At 44.4% G+C, this 23,416-nt stretch overlaps 1 protein-coding gene across 1 annotated transcript in view; it reads left to right on the top strand.

Annotated features, from left to right (window-relative positions):
• The window catches only part of Snx24 (sorting nexin 24), a 151,605-nt gene extending 133,425 nt beyond the window's left edge, over window positions 1-18,180 (top strand). Inside the window, exons 7-10 of the mRNA XM_050149301.1 lie at window positions 8,698-8,792; window positions 10,194-10,226; window positions 10,755-10,819; window positions 16,733-18,180. Coding sequence (XP_050005258.1) covers window positions 8,698-8,792; window positions 10,194-10,226; window positions 10,755-10,819; window positions 16,733-16,891 — 352 coding nt within the window. The 3' untranslated portion in view covers window positions 16,892-18,180. The remainder of the gene's footprint in view (window positions 1-8,697; window positions 8,793-10,193; window positions 10,227-10,754; window positions 10,820-16,732) is intronic.
• The last annotated feature ends 5,236 nt before the right edge of the window (window positions 18,181-23,416 follow it).

Below are 23,416 nucleotides of genomic sequence, written 5' to 3'. Positions count from 1 at the left end.
GGAGAGAGAGAATACATCAAGAAAATTCAGTTACAATTACTGCCCACTACAGAGGAGAAAAAGTTTGTTTGTTTGTTTGTTTGTTTATTTCATATGCGTGTGCTTTGCACCCTGGAAAAGGGCATCTGATTCCATGGGATGACAGTTATAGACAGTTGTGAGCTGCCATGTGGGTGCTGGGAATGAACTCAGAACCTCTGGAAGAGCGCCCAGTGCTGTTAACAGTGAAAGGGAAGACGTGTTGAATTTGATCTGCAGTAGATTCCCAGAGATATCCCAGAGATAAAAGTACTGCTAAAGTTGAGTTCATGAACTCCAACTATAAAACACAGATGAGAATAAATAGCCATGAAAGCAAATGAATGTGTACATATGTGTACACACACACACACACACACACACACACACACCTTGATCAGTTAAGAAACATTTTAGGGATCGCCAAAGGATTGAGTTTATGGCCCTTTGGGTCGGAGGAATGCTACTGTTGCCCCGGTTGTGGTTAAAATGTAAATCAGATCCTATCACAGTATCTAGGTATCATACTTCCATCCATGTAAAAATACTCATAGGCCCTCAAGTCACTGGCAAGTCCCTCACATAACTGAGAAGCCCTGCCATCTTCTCTAGCTACTGGTCTCCATTTTATTATTCTACATCATTCTTTATCCTGGCCACTTTCTCATATGCTGTTCCCCTCCACCGGCCTTTGAAGACATGCTTTGCATTTCGAATATCCCATTCTCTTCACCCTCATTAGCTCATTCAGCTCTCAACTCTAGCCACTTCCCCAGGGAAGCTGTCCTCTCCCCACGGGCTAGTAAGGATACTTTGTTACTAACTGCTTCCTTTTGAAGTACTAACCCTGTTTGCAGGCTAGTAAGGATACTTTGTTACAAATGATCAAGGAGTCTAGCTGCTTCCTTTAGAGGTACTAACCCTGTTTGCAATTTCACGTTCATTTGCTATCATTACAGGGACACCATCCACTTCAGCACCAAAAGATGCGCCCCACGGAGGCACTGTGTCTGTTTGGCTGAACCCCCTGTCCCTAGCTCTATGCTTATACATGGTAGGGACGAATGTTTTTATGTAAGTAGATAATCCAGAAACACACAGAGCGTTAGTTCTGATGTTAAAGTACCCTAAAAGGCAGTTTCTATGTTTAGTAGTAATTTTTTTTTTTTGAGACAAGGCTTCACCAGATGCCCTGGATGACCTGGATTTCTCTGTGTTGACCAGACTGACCTTGAGCCCACAGAGGTAAATCTGCCTCTGCCTCCCAGAGTTTTGAGATTAAAACTCTGTACCACTCTGGCTGTGATTAATCATTTAACAACACCAAAAATTATATTCTGATAGGCAGATTAGCATACACCTGTACCCTAAAATTCAAAAGGTAAATATGGAAGAATCAAGAGTTCAAGGTAAGCTTAAATTACTAAGTGAGTTCCAGACTAGCCTAGGATACATAACAAGACCTTATCTTTAAAAGAGATTGGGCCAGCAAGATGGCTCAGTGGGTATAGTCACCTGCCACCAATCTTTTTTTAAAAAAAGTAAACAAACTATCTTTTTTCATTTTCCATACCAATCCCAGTTCGCACTCCTTCTCCTCCTTCCATTCCCTCCACCTTACTCCCAACTCCTCATCTACTCCTCAGAGAGAATAAGGCACATTGCTTAGTAGAGGGTCCAAGGCCCTCCCTACTATATCTAGGCTGAGCAAGGTATCCATCCAAAGAGAATGGGTTCCAAAAAGCCAGGACAAGCAGTAGGGATAAATCCTGGTGCCACAGCCAGCGGCCCCTGAGTCTGTCCCAGCCATACAACTGTCACCCACATTCAGAGGGTCTAGTTTGGTCCTGTGCTGGTTCCTTCCCTGTCTGTCTGTTTACCCATTAGCTCAGGTAAACAACCTGCCACCAGTCTTGACATGAGTTTCATCTCAGGGGCTCACAGATGGCTCCTGGACTTTGTCCTCTGTGTTCCATTCACACACACACACACACACACACATACACACACACACACACACACACACACACACACTGCAATACACTTTTAATGAAAAAATTTTAAGAATTTCTTTTCAGAATTTCTTAAGCCAAATCCCAGTCTTTCTTTACAGATTCTTCATTTCATAAAGGCCCTTCTTGGCATTCAACTTTCCATGTAAGTCCTTGGATTTTTTTTTTTTAATAAGATAGTCTACAAAGCTCTGGGAAACCTTAGCAGACAGATGTTTGAATTCTATAAGGAGCACAAGTTTTGCCAAAGCACAAGCTCAACGCACCTTGGGGATGGAGTCAATCAAAACAAAGAATGCACGGGGCCATGGGTTCTTCAGCTGCACACCTGCTTTTTAGTTTTTAGATGGCCACAGTCTTCCTGAGATCTGTGTACTGCATGGTGTTTTTAAAAATGACTTTGCGAGTCTTACTGTGGCCCGTTGTGTGAATTGGAACCAGGTGCCAGGAGGTGACTAAGTGGGAGACTGAGAACCACAGAGCTTCCACAGGCTTGGGTCCCAGAGGACGGTGACACCGAGGCCCGCTTGCTGCTGTGTGGAGGTATTGATTTTTCTCCCTCCCTGTTCTCAGCGACTCCTCTGAAGTAGGTTTGGTATGAAGCCTGCTTTTGTGCGCAAGAGAAGAAAAACTGTCGTGGTGAACTTTGTCACTCCCCAAATCAGACATTTCAAACCAAACTAGGTGGACTGGAAGCACTTACAGGACTCGTGAAACCTCCTGACTTCTGTGACAAAGAGGTCCCCCGCAAGTCCATAGCAACCGTATAGGCAGAGCATGCCTGCAGTTCACAGCAACCTCATAGGGAGTAATGTACATGTTATGTATGTATGCATGCATGCATGTGCACTTGTGTTTAATATTTAGAACTGATAATGAAAAGATCAAACGCGAAAACAAAAGTGCCCCACAGTGATCACGGAAGGTTAGCCGAGCGGGCTCATCCGAGCTTTCAAGATGTTCCCTTCCTGTTATAATTGGCTGCTGGGTAGGTTCGGCCCTAACTAGAATGCCAGCGTTCGATTTCGCCGTGTCCTCAGCGGAGATGTGTCACCATTTATGCTGGCTTTAGTGACAATTTTCTAAAATGGAAACTCGTGGGAAATCATTACAGTGTTTATACGTCTCCCTCGTCGGACGGTGTGATCCTGTGATATTTTACCAGTGTTTTCTGCCGCATGATGGCATCTTGCAGAGGTTAAGGCAGAACAGGTCCCTCTGTAATTTTGTGAGCACATTTTACTGGCCGCAGAAGAAAGGATAACTGACAATTAAGTATTTGGGATGCCACAGAAAGAACATGTGCAACTAATCAATGGCACCCTTTGGGACCATGATTTTATAAAGCTGATAGGGTAGAAAAATCAGGGTTTTGTGATTTGTGTTACATGATGATAATTGCACCTTTTCAATAAAAACGACATTTCTGGAGTAAACACCGGGCTGGCGAGGCCGCTGCACCAATGCTGTTGTTTTTCTGTCCCATTCAGACAAGTTTTTGTCAATGATTTTATAGAGTATGAGATCCCCTCCCCCACACAAACGCTTATTAACACCATGTAGAGAAAAATAATAAAGTTTTGCAAAGCCTATTTCATTGCCCAGTTTTAATATTCATTGAAGTTTTCATTTTTAATATTCGCTAGATGCAGTGATATCCAGGTGTGTCACAGTACAAACACACTCGGTGCAGTTCCTTGATTGAATTCCATTCCCATGGTCGTCGTCTTCACATATGTGTGTCCGGCATATATCCCTAAGTGAGAAACTGGATGCGTGAAAACCCACAGGTGCATTTTCAGCTCGCCTGGAGGGTTTTTCTGCTGCAGGCATGTTAAAGGGCCCTCATCGATTAGAAGCCCCTTGGTGTTTCTTTTCCCACCCTTGGGGTGTTCTCCTAGCTTCACTGAACAGAGTTCAGTTGGAGCTGAACTTCTTCTGCCCCTACCGAGACGGACTTGCTTTGAACATGCTGAGTGTATATTACCATGTGTGGCCAGTTAGCCCTTGCAACGAAAGAGCCTCCCTCTCTCCCGTGGTCCTCTACCATCTCTCCTTGTTTGAGCGACCTACTTCTGTGGAAAGTGTGATTTTTTTTTTGTTTGTTTAGTTATTGTCCTTGTTGTCTCTGGCTCTCCTTCGCTGTATTCTTTCTCTTTCTTGGGTTGTTGGGTTGTTGGGGGTGAGGCAAATGCGCTGAGCGGGGTGGGAGGATGACTCAGCTCTCTTGACAGCGGGTAGCAGAAACCCTTCATGCTAACCCGCCACTGGAGACCACAGCACTTGCGTGGAAAAAGCTACTCTCTGTCTTGGTCTGTGATTGATTGTGCCTCTTACAGTATTTTACTCGGCTCTTATACCTGTAAAATGCAATGGAATTTATTTCTAGCCTTTTCTCTAATTTGGCCATTTCATTTTGAGCTACACTCTCTTACTTCGTAAATTATTTGCCAGGCCCCACATGCCAGCTTTGCAAGAACGGGTGAGCAGCATGGGAACTCTACTGCCAGGGACTTCAGGATCTCAAGTAGACAGCTCTGGGCCTGAGACTTTGCACCGTCCCACCGCCAAAATACTCCTTACCAGATATGTGTGGAGTCTAGGCTTCACCAGCTAAGGGTTGAAAGGTTTCAAATCATATTTTCCCTACTGGTTCCTCATGTTGGGGAATCCTAGGCACCAGTAATTGTTACACTTTTGAGTCTTATGTAGAAGATACACAACACAGAAGCAGTGAAATAGAATGCTTGCTAGAACTAGGGGATAGTAGATTTTTGTCCACCACCAGGAAGAAATCTTTACCATGATGCCTTCACCACTTAGACAAAGATTTTTTTAAATTTACTTTTATTTTATGCGCATTGGTGTTTTGCCTGCATGTACGTCTGTGTGAGGCTGTCAGATCTCAGAGTTACAAACAGTTATGAGCTGCCATGTGGGTGCTGGGAATTGAAACCAGGTCATTTGGAAGAACAGCCAGTGCTCTTAACCACTGAGCCCTCTCTCCAGCCCTTGGACAAATATTTTTTAACCATAGTCTAAAGTTGAAGACCCTGATGTGAAGGAAGCACACACTCCAGCAATTTTTGACGGAGAGGGAGACCCCACACAGGAAGCCAGGGCATCTTTGGGGAGGCTTGTGAACAGCAATCGTCGGCATGTCGGATTCCAGGCCAAGTGTACTCAAGTGCTCAGCAATATGACTGCACAGCCTAGCTAAAGGAAGGTGTCCTCTGCTGAGGTGTCCTCCTCCGTGTGTGTGTGTGTGTGTGTGTGTGTGTGTGTGTGAAAGAGACGGGGAGGGAGAGAGAGAGGTGGGGGACAATGACTGAGTTTTATTCCGTTTTCAAAAGGATCCACAGAACATGTGTGGCTAACATCTAGTCACTATAGAGATAATCATCCAAACTTCCCAAGTGATTAAAAATGAGTTGGAAATCAAGACACACACACACACACACACACACACACACACACACACACGAGAGTGAAATCTCTTACATGCTAATTGTATGCCAGATACGCTTGGGGATGTCTCCTTGAATCCTCACGAGAACCCCGTAAGTACAAGGAGAAAGGATGGAGACCAAGTCTGACAATCAAACCCACATGCCCCGTGCACCACACTGCCTTGAGACTAAAAGTGAATACCACCAGAAACTAACAAAGACCAGCAGTCTAAACCAGTGGGGACATGATTTCATATTTAGAAATGTGATTTTTCTATACAATTAGGAACTTATCTGGGGAATAAAGTTGGGTGATGTGAACCAGATGGGTTCTGAAGATGCGGGATGAGTCAGGGTGTGGCCCTGGAGAGGGATGGTTGCTCCTGGAGACGAGCATTTCAAGGAATGAAGATGGAAGTGGAATAGCCGGGAGGCCCCACTTCCTGTTCAGTCTCCCTGCATGAGATCATGTGTTTATGGCCCAAAAGACAGAGTTGAACTAATTTAATTCCTATTTGGCATCTCTGTACTAATTAATGACAGTTGTTTTTATTTGTTCATATTATATTAAATTAGGTAAATTTTTCATCTTTGTTCAGACTAGAGTATTAATTCTTTTTGTGTGTGTGTGAGGTTTCCTAACAGAGCTCAGGAAACATTCCTGACCATGTAGCTGAAAGCCTTAGCAACACTCCCTGCACACTCGGGGTACTGCTTTCTTTATAACACTGAGCCCTAAAGAGTAGCTTGACCATTGTTTTCTGGAAAATATTAATTGAGAATATTCCTGGAACAAAAATAGGTGCCTGTAAGTTTCTAGAGTTTTCTGTGTTTCTGTCTGCCAGGATGTCTTACCTAAAACAATGTGGTCATCTGTTTGGAGAGCTCCAGGGAGAGGGAGCAGGATTAATTCCTGTCCCTGTGTGCAGTGTAAACAGCTTTTTGCCTGTCTTTTGTCATTAATGATCATGCTGTGGATGTAGCCAGTGCATTGTAAGCCAATCTGTCAAGGCAAATAAACAATTCACCTTGTTAAAATTCCCTAAATCTTGCATTAATAAAACCGAAGGAGCCCCCTGAACACTCAAGAGATGTCTTCCCCCATAGTGCAGTGATGGATGATATGTCTAAAGAGCCTGGAAATTAAGTAGTTCAGGTCATTAAAAGTGTCCCACACTTCTTATTGATTTAATTTGTTTTTAAAAAGGTCGGGGGGAGATAAGAATGTAACACCCCTGTTTTTTTATTATTATTATTTTTTAAATCTGAAGGCTACCACCTATACAAGTTGTTAATTTTTTCTGGGGCAAATTCTTCCATATTTAACACAGCATTAAGTCATTTTTTTTCAAGTGGGCATTAGGCTGTCTTGTTAAGCAGACATCTAGAAACATCTTAGTGGTCCTTCTAGCCTTTGTCATGGCACAAACTTCTAGAACTTCTTAGGCTACCAAAGCAATGATCTCTGGATGTTCAGAAACTCTATTGGATAGGTAGGACTCATAATAAATGTCAAGCAATTGGAAAGCAGTGAGCTGAAATGTCGGAAATTCTGTCCGTGGGCAGAGAGCCTCCTTCCTTCTTGGCTCTCTCAAGTTTTTGTTTTTCTGCTTGCATAAATAGAAAAAAAAATGAGATCTGAGATGACAGAGGGGTGTGTGCATGGATGGATCAGTGGGAGCGAACGTACTTGGAGAGTGTTGTGCAGAATCTTAACCTCGTCACTGTGCTTTAGGTTGTTTGAGTTGTGTGTGCGCTTATTTCTTTATCCCGTCCTCCCCTGAACCTGCTCTATTCGCTGCTGGGCGCCAGCACCCGCTGTAGCAAGTACCCAGGCAGCTTTATTTAACGACTAGAGGAGAATTCCTCATCACTCTTCTATCTTCTCCTCTTAGTCCTTAACGTCTTTCTGGTACAGTGGACTCTGGGAGGGATGGTGACAGCCCAGACACCCAAACTTTCCAGGTGGGCTGTCTCTGGGACCTGAATAGCAGGAGAAATTGGGCATCGCAGTGCCTACTCAGGCCCGACAGCCTGTGTAGCCCTAATCCATGTATGTGATCTGCAGTGGGCAGTAGGATTCCTCACGTGTGAGAAATGAGCAGCTCAGTATGGAAATGGTGGCATGCCTACAATGCACAGAGGCGCTTAGAGTTTGATCCTTTTGTCCTGTATCTTCTGTACCAGTTATATGGCTGTTCCTAAGATTCTGTCAGACAATATTTAACTAATTTCCATTATTCTTTAGATAACATACGCTTATTGGGGGGGGGGGAGATCACCCATGGAATGTTATTTAAGTAGACCCTTAAGAGCCACACCTAACTATAATCCCAACACTGAGGAGGTCGAGGCAAGGGGACTGTTGTGAATTCAGGACCAGCCTGGGCTAGATTGTAGACCCTTCTTTCAGAAGACAAGCAAAAGAGCAGTTGCATAGTCTTCGCACTTTAGTGGAGAGAGAAGACCGGATATCGGGTGTATAATCTGTTAACACACGTTGGCAGATTCTTTTAAAAATGCATAAATATGAAAATGCACCCCATAGCCTCCATCAGATTTCTCCTCCACATTTTGCATCATTTGGATCTCGGTGTGCTGACACGTTTCTGCCATTATGCCAGCTCTTTAGCAGAGCTCTTTAAGTGGAAGAACTTTATAGATTTTTTCCAATATATGCCCTGATTTACACTTAGCGGTAAAGTTGTCACTGACCCTTTAAGTGGAGCTGTCCAGATGGCAATAAATGTCAACTGGTCCTAGTGCAGGAGCAGGTGATAACTAAGGGCTTAGACTACATCTTCCAGATGGAAAACCTGCAGTATTTCCTAGAGTAGTGGCCTGTTATGGAAATGTAAATACTTTATCACTCAATAGGGAAAATTTGATTTGTGTAGCTGATGTGCCTGGGGTTGGACTGTTCAGGATGGATCAGAGTCTCTGTGAAGGCTTGAACCATGTCCGGTGCTTCTGCAATGTCTTGTCTGTTAGGGAACGTCTGAAGGTAGGAGACCCTTCTGTAGATCTCCCGAGAAGCGGCGGGTAAAGTGCAGGGGTGCGTAGTGTGTGCCAGGCTGAATCCACTCCTCGTATCAACCCTGGGAATGTTGCTGGCGATGACTTTGATGGGCGCTTATGACTTTTTTGATGGAGTTCCTTTGATTGATGGATCTAACAGACTCCCCTCCCGGCTCTAATTCCATTTTCTGCTTCCACAGGCCGTCATTCTGGAGAACGAAGAACTCCCCAAACTCTTCCTTGATTTCCTCAATGTCAGACACTTGCCCTCTCTACCAAAGGCAGAAAGTTGTGGGTAAGAACCGCTATTTGCATTATGGGTGTGCATCTCAAGTAACTCTTGGATAACTGATTGTCCTCACAGACATCCCAGAGCGGTGCCGCAGGGCAAGCTGGCCACGTGTAAGCTCTGAGCTGAGGCATCGTTCTCTCCCATATCCCTCTGCTTATCGGGAGAGGGATCCCTCCCAAGTCTTCACCTCCATCGTGCAGCAAACGGTCCAGGCAAAACTCATGCTTAGGCAGAAGGGACTACCCTCTTAAATGATGCTGTCCCGTAATACCGCAGATGCTACTTGTGAATCCAGGCTGTCCTTGGCTTGTGCCAAGTATACATATTCATGTAGCTTTTTAAACCTATACTTTCATCATTTGAGTGTATGCTTGTGTCTGTGTGTGCCATGCTCGTGAAGAGGGTGCCCTGTGGAATCCAGAAGAGGGCGTCAGAGCCACCAGAGCTGCAGTTCTAGGCGGTTGTGTGTTGTTGCCCGACATGGGTGCTGGAGTCCAAACTCAGATCCTCTGGAAGAGCAGCAAGGATCTTAACCACCGAACCATCCCTCCAGTTCCCATATTCACATAGTTTTAAAGCTATAGATGACTTTAGAGAATATTGATCCAACACCCCTCATTTGGCTGTTGGTCAGAGACAAAATATCTAAGTGTTTTTCCCAAGCCGTCCACGCGGCAGAACCCAGACCTTCCATGAGGGCTACTGTCTTCCCTCAGGAACTCGTAACTGATTAACTGTGGTCCCCAGTCCCTGTTAACCATGGAACTGGGGGAGCAACATCACCAGCAGCTAGAGATGAATTCTGAGCTAGCCTCTGAAAGCTCAGCGACACCCCTGCCCAGTGTCGATCCACAGAGACATAAGGCAGCACAAACCCACCTGGGGAAGGGGCTCTACCCGTTCTTTCCCTCCGACCCCAGCCCTTTCCTGAGATCAGGTTAAACCTGAGCTGTCTGCACCTCAGTAGACACTTTTCGCCGCACCGCCTCAGCGCTGTGGCCACTTGCTGCTCACCCCACAGCCTGAATTATCTTCCATACTCACCAAGTAGTCTATGTGGCCAGTGTGTTCTGTCCCAACCTGTGTATTCATGTTTCCTAGGAGGGCAAGTTTATGGCTGCTCTTGAGTTTTGCACAGAAATCTTAACAATTACGGAGAATGAGGTCTCTTTATTTCTATTCCAACCCCCAAACAGTAATAAGGCCGTACGATTTTTAAATGATCTTAAGGAAATTTTGAAATGCCCAGAATCTCCCAGGCTAAAGATTTCTTAGGATTAGTTGTCAGCTGTACACAACCTTTCTGATTGTTTCCCATTTCACTGCTGAGGCTACTAACCTTTGTTTTGTTGCCATAAATATTGGTCCGACTTAATTGGTTTTTTCCTTTTATAAAAATTTCAGATCTTTTGATGAGACAGAATCTGAAGAGTCAAGGTAAGAACTGATGTCGATCAACGAGGAATTGGGTATAGAGATCAGTAATAGAGCTGAGTTTGTTCAGTGTCTTAACTACCCATGGTACGCCTGTTTAAAGTTGTGTTCCTCTTGAAAACCTATGTTGGATATTGGTTTGAAGATGATAACTATTTGCTAGGAATTTGCAGGGCTAATTGCTTGTAACTCGGCATAAAAGGGGTTAATTAAGTGCCCCATATGGCTTCATGCAAGTAGTAAGAGTACTGTTGTACTTGTGCTCAAACCCCAGAGTTTCAGAAAGTACTTCCCGGCAGTGGTATTTACTGAATAGATGAGCATCTGTCTCACATCCCAAAGAGAAATATTGGGAAGCAAGTGAGCTGCCATGGCTTCCCTCTGTGTGCGCGCTGTTATTCACCCACGCTGGTGGATGCGGAGACCTAGAGACATCCCACACAGCAGTCTGATCCCCTCAAAGCTAGTTTGTAGTGTTTTCTGTTTACCATCGTCCCCTGATGCTGACATGCCTGTTTTCGACCTTTCCAGCAAGCTGTCCCACCAGCCGGTGCTGCTGTTCCTCGGGGATCCATACGTCTTGCCTGCAGCCAGCGGTAATCAAACCTGTCATCTGCTAACTGCTCTTTACTGATTTGCCCCTGCACCACATAAACCACGTTTGTAATACGGGTCTAACAGAGTGACATCGGTCCAGGGCTTAATCATCTGCCAATAAACCGGTGCTCTTGGTGTAAGAGACATTTAGAATTTTAATTGGGGCCGGCCTTTCAGGAGGAAATGTAATTTTTCTTTCTCTCTTCCTAGCCTATTTTGAATTAGAGAAAAGAAGGGATAAAGGTACTTATTTTTCTTCTCTTTTTTTGTGATGTTTTTCAGACTGCTGCTTGTTTTTAATCTAGAGGTCAGAGTTCAGGTTAAAGGTTCTAGTCTTTCTTAAAAAATGCTTCCTTCCCAAAGCTGTGCGCATGCATTGCAACTATACCTGCGTTTCCATTTAGGCTTCAGTGTCTTGGATGATAGACTATATATTTTTAAGTTGTGTATTTTAAATACAGCTAATTGATTTAAGTGTGACCATAATCGATATTTCAGCATGCGTCCTTTTTCGGTTCCAGTTCCCCAGAGTCCCTCTCAAAGTGTTCTCCTATGCAATGTTCCTGGAGGGCATTCTTAGCATCATCTTAGTTCATTTGCAGGCGGCCTCATAAAATAGGCTCAGCAGGTAATATCATTGGCTAATGGGCAAAATTCCGGCTCGGGGATGTTGGTGACTTGCCGGACTCAGGTGGACCATCTGAGGCCCAGGTTTTCCTTCTTGGCTTTTAGCACACCAGGTCTTCAGCCTCTGGGAATGACAAATACCAAGTCACAAGAAGGCATAGATGAAGGATCCATTGTTTCTGTCAACTAAACCTTCCTACGAGCTGGAGAGGAGACTGCTGTGTAGCACGGGGCTTGTAGTCGGGTCACCCGCTTGCCTGCCGGGAAGGAAAGGTGACCAGACGCAAGCACAGTTCACTCTGAGACCCCCTCTAACGCTGCTCAGAGATTTGCCTCAGCTCTAAAGAATATGGTTTCATGGTGGCTTTTTATGCATGTCTTCTCAGTGAGGAACAATTACCCCTTTTAAAGACTGCTTCCTATACTTAAAATATTTATATTAATTAATTAACATATTAGCCAATGTTATATTAAAAATATTATGTTTAGTAAATACAGTTCAACCCAGTCTAGATTAAATAGTCATTATCTTGTAAAATGATTCCATACATAATTGTTCTGGAATTCTCCCTCCTCATGCACCTGTCTAGAGTTCTGGCAGCAGTGGAGAAAATAGTAATGACTGGTCTGGAATAGCCAGGGGCTTGGTGGAAGTGAGAGGGGGCGGGGTTATAGTTTGTGATCCTTAAATCTGATTCTTTAAGCTTATTAAGCAGCACCTACCACAGTATACACTTTGACAGTGGAGACCGAGGGGCCTTCTGGGAAGCAGCGTCAGGGCAAATGTGGGAAGCAGGAAGGTGAAGGTGTGTGTTGTTGGTCACTAGCTAGTGTAGACCAAAATAAGGCAACTCCTATTTGAGAATAACTGTAATTAATGGGTTTGGTGGACAGGGAGATACAGGGGCACAGTGGCCAACCCTCATGTTATAGTCTTAGAACTTTGGCAGACCCAGTTTTGGAAATTAGATTCCTCCGGCCTTAGAGGAACTTTGTCTGTACCACACTGTGTTGTTAAGATGCCTTTCAGTGAGGGGAAGCCATTATTCCTGAAAATACCGAGTGTGGGGATCTTGAGAGCTACCGGCTCCCATTCACGTCCACTCTCGTTACATCTTAGATGTTCTGCCTAGAGACCCGAGGCCGGATAGGTAGATTTATTGGTAAAGCATTTGCCATTCAAACATAAAAATCTGAGTTCTGCGCACACAACCTACATTGAGAAAAAAATAAATAAATAAACAAACAAATAAATAAATAAATAAATAAATAAAGCAAGCAGAACCCAGGCACCATGGCGCAGTCGTAAACGAGCACTTTGGAGGCAAAAGGAGGATCCCTGGAGCTCACTGCTCAGCCAGCTTCACTGAGCAATGTGCTTTCAGCCACATTGTTTCTCAAACAACGAGGGGGACAGCTCCTGAGACTTCTGCCTTCCATGTGTAATCACATGTGTGCACACATATGCGCCAATGAAATAAAAAAGAACGGCTGATAACTGATCATTGTCTTACTAGCTTTTGACAACAAAAGTCAAGAGAATACCCTCTGTTTTAAAGATTTATTTATTTCTATTCTATGTGCATGAGTGTCTTGCTGCGTATATGTATATGAACTCCCTGTGGACCTGCAGAGGTCCCTGAAACAGGAGCTGTCGGTGTTTGTGAACCCCCATGTAGGTGCTAGGAACCAAACCCAAGTCCTCTGCATCAGCAGCCAGTGCTCTTAACTCTTAACCCATGAGCCATCTCTGGCCTCCAGAGAGAATTCTCTTGACAGCCTCAAAAGTGCACGTTCTGGCCTTTGTCTTAAATTTTCTGGAAAAATACAAAATGGCCCTTTTCAAGCACCCAGGTAGGCATCGTCAACGTGGCTGAATATTCTGGAAGGTGCTCTTCTTTGTCGTGCGTGCCCTTTCATGAGCTTTCTGTGTGCTGGCCACATCCTCTCCCTTCAAGTGCTGTCTCGCCCTTGGCCTTCCCATCAAAGACTGGACGCTGCTTACTGAGCTTTTCTTTAAGTAATCTGCTTGTGGCCTTGGACTACCCCATCCGTGCAGCCGAGAGGTGGTATTGTATTTCCAACGCAGACTCCACTCCTGCTGTGGCTCACAAGAGCTCTGTGGTCTGTTCCACATCATCTCTCCTCGCGTACCCCACTTGGTTCCAGCTACTTTGTGACTCACCCTGGGCCTCAAGTGCACCCACCATGCCAACCCTCTCCCCAAGGACACCTGCCCTGCCCATTCTACTGACCCGGCCAGCCCTGCTGGCTACACCTCTAGGGCATTTGCCTCACCAACCCTCCCCCCACCCAAACACCTGCTGCTTCCTCCTTGAATCTTCCAGTCTGCATGCTTGGTGGGCCTGCAGCTCCCGGGCCTCATGTTGAATGTCATAGCTTCGCAGCTTTTACTTCCTCTCTCTCTAAGACAGCCTCTGTACAGCTTTGTTCTGTTTTTGTTGCTCACGGAGAATGTTGTTAGATAGAGGCATGTCAGTATAAATATCAAGAAGTGTATCCCAGGTTGTGTTCCTTCCCCTCTCCTCCCAATGGGAGACCAAGGAAAGAGCAGTTCCCTGGGTATGTCAAACAGGAATGGGCGTTGTATTCGGTCAAAGCCATGGGGAAGCCTGAATCTACAGTCTAAAGGGCAGTGGAACAAGTGAGTGGGGGCAGGCCCAATACCTACTTGTCCCATCGCTGACCATCAGGTTGATAGACCTTCCAGGCTATTCACTTTTCCTGAGATCACCCTGTTGGCTTCCTTCAGTAGAAATGGCTGCAGACTATGTCCTTTGGAGAGTCTCCCCTACTGGTTGCTTCCTGTGCAGGGAGCACTTCCTTCTGGAAATCTTCACATCTGGCTCCTCTGGCCTCTCATTCAAATCTGCTCAAGTGGCTCTTTCATGCTGAGCCGCCCTTCCCTTTCCTGTCCCCTGTCCTGTAACCCGTGCCCTGCTTTGTGTCCTTGCCTCTAATCCATATTAATCACGGTGTAGAATTACTCATCGGACATAATGAACGGGGTTTTCATTGTTTTATGGGACTTTGTTGAATCCTCTTAAGTTAAATATGTTCACGGTGTAAATTAACTGTCTGTAAGTAGATTTTCAGATTTCAGATGGCAAAGGATAGCAATATGCCACCCCTGTGAAATATGTTTGGATATTTTATTGAAAATTAATCAGTGGTTCACTTTATTAATATCTGTATGAGAAATAAATTTAAAATTAGAATTAGCTAGACCATTTGTTCAAATACACAGATTTATAGGCTACTGAAGGCTTTTAAAGCTGTGATCTATGAATATTGTGTGTGTGTGTGTGTGTGTGTGTGTGTGTGTGGTATAGCAGAAAGGTACACACTCGGAAAGCCAGTGTCATTAGCCAGAGAGAAAGCTCACTAATCGTACAGTAGAGAGATGTGTTTAAACATTTATTTCTATCATTTGCTTACTAGCACCTGTTTCATGGCCTGGGCAGAGGCTGTAATTTTTATGTCTGGTAATTAGATGTGTGTATGGCATGTGGTAATGACCAAGTATATACTGTGTGCCAGGCCCAAGTCATGAACTTGGTTTCACTCGCCAACTTGTCAATAACCGGTAAGGAAGGTCTTGGTGTGAAATCCTTCACCGCTGTTAAAACAAGTCATCTGTGTTCCTAGAGCTGGGAGGTGACTGCCCAGGATGCAGGGCCCTTTCAGTGAACATTTGCTGAGGGAAATCAGTCAGATCTCCAGCTTCGTACTTGACTTCGCCCTTGACTAGACTCAAAGGTGTCTCAAACTCAGCGGCTCCCAAACTGAAATGATTGGCTTCCTTCTAATTCCCTTTCATTCCTCAGCTTCTCCCCCCACAACCCTCTGGTCTTCCCTCTCCTTCCAGACCTTCTCTCACTACACAACCTAGGTTGTCCTTGAACTCACGGTCCTGCCTCAGTTTTCAATTCCTGGGATTACAAGCACACACCACCCCAGCCAGCTTAATCCTTGACTCCTCCCTTTTATTTCCTAGTCACTTGTATCTGTGAGCAGGTCACATCCTTCATTTCTCCATCCGCTTTTCTGTGTCCTGCAGCAGCATTTTCCTCTGCACTATCGCAGTAACCAGGCTGATCTGTATCCACCTCATACTCGCTTCAGTCCGTTCTCGGCCTGACAGTCAGTCATCTTTCAAAAGTTCATGTCTTGCTTCACTTAAAATCCCTCAATACCCTCAGCACATCTCTGATACATTCCCATGAGATCTTCATAGGACTGACCTGGTACCTATGTCCTCCTGAGCACCAGCCCCCCCCCCCCCACACACACTGCCTCACTTCCACCTATGACTCTGAATTCTCTAGGCTCCCTTGCCATGGACTGTATTGTCCCCTGAAGCCTTCCTACCTTCTCTGATAAAGCCCAGTTCCCTTGCACGTGACTTAATAAGGTAGCTGCTCTATAGAGCATGGATGGATGAAAAGAAATGTCAAGATGGTAGTTCATTTGCATAATAACTACCCAGAGTACCCAGCTTTCACCTGGCTCCTGATGTAATTGTGTACAGATCGAAACTTCAACCTGAACATCTGAGCCATGGGAAGAAGACTGATCCCCCTGCATTCCAGTATATCTGCTCTCACACTAGAAACTGGCTCAACATGCTTTGCATACCTCTGCATTGCCTTCTGCGAAAGTGAGGCTGCTGTTTCAAGTTGGACAGGATGACTTTTGTTAGAATTTGGAGTTAAAAGACAGACTCCCTATTTCTAGTCTCCAGAAGTGTGCCCACAAGTACACACACAAGTTGGACGAAGTGGCTCCGTAAGCCTCAGTGGAAAAACCGCAGCCAAGTAGTCCCAATAGAAATCTTGGAATTCCTTCGAGTGTATTGAGATTTTTGTTAGAAATTGAATTGCCAGCGTCATCCATCTTCCTTGTGAGGAAGCATCCGGATAAAGAGCCGGGGCCTAGCGGCATTAACCATTGGAAGAGCAGCCCCTGAATCGGTAACACTCCAAATCTGGCCGTGTAATCCCGCAGTGCCTGGTGGGAGCCAAAATGGCCTCTGGTTGACAAGTACAAATAGTAGCACTCCTAGGCGTGGGTAAATAGGCCCAAGTAGCAGCCCTGGCCTCTGACACTATGGCCTTGATCTCTGACCTTCTTTCCTGACCAAGGGCAAATGGCTCGGTCATGTGGACTCGAGAGAGATGTAGCGGTTCTGACGCTTCGTCCATAAACACGATTATATGTCGTTGGTGCATGTTAAGAAAAGCAGCTTTCTTTTTCTTTTTCAGATTTTCCCAATGTGGTCATCGAAGGAGTTCTTCATTGAATATTTTATTCTCATCTGCAGCCCAGGTAGAAGCCCTACCTGGCTGGAAGAAGCTGAAGCAAGTTTCAGTGTCAATGGCAAGAACATCAATAGCTCGACCAACTTACCTGAAATTCTGTGACACAATAGCTCTAGCTAGTGGGAAAATTCAGTCCTCGCTTCCTTCAGAACAGGGACATTTCTATTAGAATGGTGCTTTTAAAATTAGAAACTGAACCAGGGCAGCAGCTTATGGCCAATTGTTGGAGTGAAAAGGGGAGATTCCAACATGGGAAGTCAGGACAAGGAAGCCGCAATGGATTACTGGGGGCACCGAGTGTCACCAAACAGAACCATCTCTGCTTCAACTGCACCATTTGCTAATTGGAAATCATATCCCGAGTCCTGCTGACCCTGAGCGTCTTTGGTGGCCTTTTGTTTGGACCTTGACAACACTCATCTTTACATCATGAGATTTTTTTCTCAGCAGGGGCTACCGTATTCAGGGGTGCTGGCACCAAAAGAGGGCCCTGGAACCTACTGCTAAGTGTGAGGAAAAAGCCAGCCTGGACATCCAGTTATACTGACAGTAGAATGCACTGAAGACTAGAATGCGTTTAGTTCCCACTTCAGGGGTGTTGCCTCCCACCTACGGGTTGGCTTCCAGCATCGGTGCTTGAGATGAAATGGGGTGTTGGCGCAATCCTTGAGAGTCCCCTAGGAAGACACTATACTGGAAGTCTGGCCTCCCCTTTTTTCCTCTAGTATTGGAAAGTATGAGTGCCCCTCTGAAGGCCAGTTGGCACCCCAGTGAAGTCCCAGGGGCCCTTTCCTGTAGGAAGAACACGCTTTAAACACTAGCCTCACACTACAAGTTCTTGTCCCAGTGGGAGTCAGATGTGAGTTGACACTGGTGGCAGCAGGCACAGATGAACTGTTTGTGTCTGGGTTTCCTCCATGGTGTACAGTCATGGTATTGCCACAGGCTTTTGTGTGGTTGTTCTTCCAGGTTTCTCTTCGCTGGCATCATGTATGGATTAATGTGAGTTAGATGTTTGATGATGTCTTCTCTCCTGGGAGTTAAACACATGGTCATCTTTTGTAGAATGTATGTCCTACCTGTGTGTATGTACTGATGCACATAACCTACTTATGGTTATAAGTTTTCATAAATTTAAATGTTGGAGAAAATTTGTACAGTTGAAAGTACCACGTCATGAATTTTTATTAGCGTCTAACCCCACAGATCGAAAGCCTGTTGCGAACTTTTAAAGATAACGTTTTTACGATTGATTGTGTAATTACATGTTAGAAATAAAGTAATCAAGTGTCGTCAGCGAAAAATAGCTAAATGGTGACGTATTAGAGATAATTTTTAAAATGTTTTTATGTTACTAGCTATTTTGAGTTAAATAAAAGTGAACAAAAGTATTTGAATTTGTGCTTTTCCCAGAATTCCTGGAGACACAGATTTTGTCTCTTTCTACATGTGCACAAAACACAAATTCAACCACTCTCCCATTTCACTAGACATATATTTCTAACCTGATGGGGTGGTAAATTACCTCATCCATTATACGATGATTGTTGTTCATTAAACACTTTGATTTACCAAATTCAAATCTTTTTAAATAAATAAAGACCAAACATTTATGATGGTATGTTACTCACGAAATCTTTGAGCTGATAATGGTGGCTCACACCTGTGATCCCAGCACCTGTGAGGCAGAGACAGGAGGATCACTGTAAGTTTGAAGTCAGCCTGGTTTAGAGAGCTAGTTCCAGGCCAGCCAGGGATATATAGTAAGACCTTGAATCAGAACCAAGACAAAGATAAATCATTCTCCTTTTTTGGGGGGGGGGGAGATTAAATTACATCTTATCAATGGCCTTTTAATTATTCATTTAAAAAATTAGTATATGTACCTCTGCTACAATTTATGCAGCCAGTGTGATATTTGTGAATATGTTGACATTTTTATACTATAAAAATACCATAGACAGGGCTGGAGAGATGGCTCAGGAGTTAAGAGCACTGCCTGCTCTTAACGTCCTGAGTTCAATTCCCAGCAACTTCATGGTGATTCACAACCATCTGTGATGAGATCTGGTGCCCTCTTCTGGCCTGCAAGGATACATGCAGGCAGAACACTGCATATATAATAAACAAATGTTTAAAGAAAATATCATAGACAACTTTGTATACATGTATATCTACACACATTAATTTTAATAAGTTTCAAAAATGATGGCACAGCAAAACTTTTATATGAAAACCCATGTATAGATGCACACTTAAAATATTTTTTTAATAATTTATTTATTATGTATACAATATTCTGTCTGTGAGCATGTCTGCAGACCAGAAGAGGGCACCAGACCTCTTTACAGATGGTTGTGAGCCACCATGTGGTTGCCGGGAATTGAACTCAGGACCTTTGGAAGAGCAGGCAATGCTCTTAACCACTGAGCCATCTCTCCAGCCCAACTTAAAATATTTTATTATTGGGTTCTGTTGGGCATGTGTAAATACACTTACAATATTTTATTTGGGTTCCATTGTGCATAGTTATGTTGCTATGCAGGTGCACTGTACATGACCACACTGTGCCATACACAAGCGACACAATGTGAATGGTACATTGGGCCATGCCCGAGGCCCTGCACTTGAGGATGTAATAAAAGGCTGATCCATTTGAAGCTTCTATTCATGAACAATAGAGAAGTATAGGGACAGAACACAGAAATAAGAGGGAAAAGAAATATCCTAGTGCTACTTGAATCCAGGATGTAGGGTAGCCCCTCTGCCCCATCCACACAGCCCTTCGACATTCTGCACTTGTTCTGTGCGGGAGCTGCTCTCCAGCCTCACCTCTGCCCTGCTCATTTGCATGCTGGCTGCTCCTGCCCTGGTGTCCTTTCTTTGGTGTTCCTTCTCCCTGTTGCCCTTCAAAAGGCACCCAGGTGTACATGCCTCTTGGTGCCAAGCTCACTGCTGCCTGGCAAACCCTGCCTTTATAAGCTCACTTTGGAAAGTGTGGGTATCCCAGAGTCACAGTTAGGAGAAATGATCACACTTCAAAATTGACAAAAGACTTCCGCCTCTTTTGTTAACTTTGATCAATGGACAATGGCTACTTAGCACTTTGTTGATTCTGGCAGAATTTCCATATGACTCAGTGATTCTGGAAGTAGGGGCAGCAGCTGAAGAGGGTATTTGGATATCTGTGTTCACAGAGTTGTTTGTGTACAGTAGCACAAAGGAGAAACAACCTTAATGCCCATCAGTGGAGGAATGAGTGAAAAGCAAGTGAGTTCTGGTGTGTGCTGTTGGATGAGCCTTGAAGACATGAGTTGAATAAGCCAGTCATGAAGGGACAAATACTGGGTGGATGGCTCCATATATATATATATTCATTTTAGTGAATATATATACACCCACATATATTACACACACACAGAGTATGTAGTGAGATTTTCAGATACAAAATGTGGAGGGTGTGCCTGGAACTGCAGGAAGGGGACATGAGGAATTAGAATTGCATGGGTGTCTTTGGAGAAGATGACAGTTCTGGAGATGGGCAATGAACAATGTGGATGGGCTCAACACACACCACTAAAAATGGTCCAGATGACTGGTATCATGTGTGTCTTTTGCCTCAATGGGAAACAGCCTGATGGGGTGATTTGGGTCACGTGAAGCTCTGTGAGTAAGAACAGAGCATCCCATTGGTGCCCTCTGCCGTGGGTGCAGGAGTTTTGTCACATGCACTATTGCTGCTCTCATGGCCCTGGAAATTTCTCAAATTCAAACTGGATTTAGAATTCTAAGGCTGTCAACTAGAACCAATTATGAACCATTTGGGATTCTGAGTCAGCCTGACCCATCGTACCTGAAGTGTTAGAACCACACAGCTGATGGACACACTGGTAGGAACCACGGTAAGAGACTGTAAATCACCTCTAGCATCTCTTTAAAATACTTTTTATTAGCTAGGCAGTGGTGGCGCACGCCTTTAATCCCAGCACTCAGGAGGCAGAGGCAGGCGGATCTCTGTGAGTTCGAGACCAGCCTGGTCTACAAGAGCTAGTTCCAGGACAGGCACCAAAGCTACCCAGAGAAACCTGTCTCAATAAACAAAAAATAAAATTAAAAAGTAAAGATACTTTCTATTTATTCATTGACAGTTTCATGCATTATACAATGTATCATTAGTGTATATAACCCAAATCCATTCATCTGAGGAGGCCCCAGACCTCCTCAGCACTTCCTACATTTATTTGTGCTCTCTTTAAAAGCCCACATAGTCTAGTTAATGCTGTCTGAATGAATGTGTCTAAAGCTTTTCTGGTTGGTTTGCCAGCTTTACACAAAGAGGGAAGCTCAGTTAGAAATTGCCTCCATCAGATTGTACTGTGGGAATGTCTGTGAGGCATTTTCTCAATTAATGATGGGTGTGAGATGGTTCACCCCACTGTGGGCAGTGCCATTCCTGGGTAGGCGGTCCTGGGTCGAATAAGAAAGACAGTTTTGAGTGAACTATGATGGGCAATCCAGGAAATCTGCTTCACCTTCTACTCTGCTTGAGTTCCTGCCTTGACCTGTGATAGATTGTGATGGGGATGTGTAAGCCAAATAAACCCTTGCCTCCCTAAGTTGCTTTTTGTCATGGCCTTTTTCACAGCAATAGAAAGCAAAGCAGGATAGGGACCATCTACCATAGCACAAGCAACACAGCAGAAGCCACAACTCCAAAGAAAAGTAACTCTTCTCCTTTCAACAGTTAACAGTTGCTGACTCCTTCTTATCTAGAGGTGAACTCTCGTTGGAATGTTGACTGGCTTGATCTTATATAGACTTTGTGTAGGTGGCCATAGCTGCTGTAAGTTCGTAAGACTAATGGCTATGTCACATCCAGAAGACAACATCTGATATTCTTTCTTGTTGCGGCCCCACATTGGGGCAACATCTGTCAGGGCACCATACTGGGGTGCAGTCTGTTGGGATCCAATCTCGACAGGGTTTGCATGTTCCAGGGTAGGGGCATAAGGATTAGAAAATTAAATGAGAAGAGCAGAGATACAAAAGAAAAGGAACAGAGAAGCAGAATAGACCCGGGAGGAAAATCCAGTGAATACTAACTTCACTCATGTTTATTTTCCATATGCTTATAAACCCCAATCCAAAAATGGGGAAGAAGGCAAAAGACTGCTTAACATGACACAAAAAATAATTACCTGCTTCAGTACCTGAAACATCAAGAAACTATATCTTGAGTTAAGCGTTCTGTTGTTAAGTAGGACATGCAGCAACCACACCTTAGACCAAGCTTCCTGTAGCAGCCACTCACTGAGTCAAACCTCCTGTCATATCCCTGAAGGCACAAGAATAGGCCTGGATTCTCTGAACTTCTGTCAAGATGGAACAGAACCACTTCTGTGGGCTCCCACACTTTCTGTTCTCTCTTTCATGATATTCGTGAGCTTCGGGTGAGTAGGGGTTAATATAAATGTCCCATTTAGAGCTGAGCACTCAATAGTCATTTCTTCTCAGCACTTTGGCCCATTATGAGTCTCTGTGTTAACCACTGTCAACTGCAAACAGAAGTTTCTTTGACAAAGGTTGAGAGCGGCATAAATCTATGGGTATACTCGTAAATATTTAGAAGGCAGTTTGACAACATATCCATTTAGAAAAATGATAATAGGTTGTCCCCATGGGCCTGTGATCTGAGCCGTGGGCTTTTTGACCAGTTTGTGGTCCAGCCATTAATTCCTTCTTGTAGAGAGGCTTCAAATCGAATCACAAAGTGTTTGTTTACCCCCACTGTGGTCATGTTGCCATTGCACCAGTAGGTACCACTTGCCTAGCAGGTCAGTATTGTAGCATACTGGGTCTACCACTGGGTAAGACCCTGGGTTACTTCTCATCCCGCAGCCTACCTACGTAATACTGTGGGCACTATGAAAACTCACCAGCAGAGAGGAAGTTTGCAGATTAGTTCCAGCTTGATTTCTCAATGTCCTGTAATCAATGTGTGTTGTTTCTTCTGCGTTAGAGTAATACATGCTAACTATACTGAGCAACTAGGAGTGATAGCAACAACCTGTGTTGTTTGGGGGGGCACCCTGGGGCCTTCTGATCAGTAAGTTTAGCATCTTGAGGGATTTCTCTCCCCTTGTCTATTCTGTTCTTTCTCCCTGTACCTCAAAATCTCTCTCCACTCTCTCTGTGTGCCTTTGAGATTAAACTATTGTGTTGCCTTGGTTGGCCTCAATCTCCTGGGCTCAAGTGATCCTCCTGCCTCAGGCTTTTGAGTAGTTAGGATTGCAGGCACCTACCCTTGTACCTGGCTACGCAACTTGATAAATTTGTTGTAATAACTCCTTCAGAATCCACTATCCAAAACCACACCTATTCAAGTCAGGGTATTATATGTGGTCACATGAAAAGGCTGGAAATACACCAAGGGTGAATGACAGGTTGGAGGAACATTCTCATTCAATGTGGTTACGCACTGTGGGGAAATTCTGTATTTGCTTGTTTATCCATTCATTCAGTGTAGTACATTTGAGTTCCTCTAATACGTTAAGCCACTGTAATAACCCTCTAAAGAATAAGATACAATCCCTTGTTTCTCAAATTGTCAACCACTTACTAAGGAGT

This window comes from Alexandromys fortis, unplaced genomic scaffold (genome assembly GCF_014885135.2).
Source record: "Alexandromys fortis isolate MF-2015 unplaced genomic scaffold, M_Fortis_MF-2015_v1.1 scaffold_60, whole genome shotgun sequence".
Classification (NCBI taxonomy): domain Eukaryota; kingdom Metazoa; phylum Chordata; class Mammalia; order Rodentia; family Cricetidae; genus Alexandromys; species Alexandromys fortis.
This window is presented reverse-complemented; position numbering and strand designations above follow the sequence as displayed.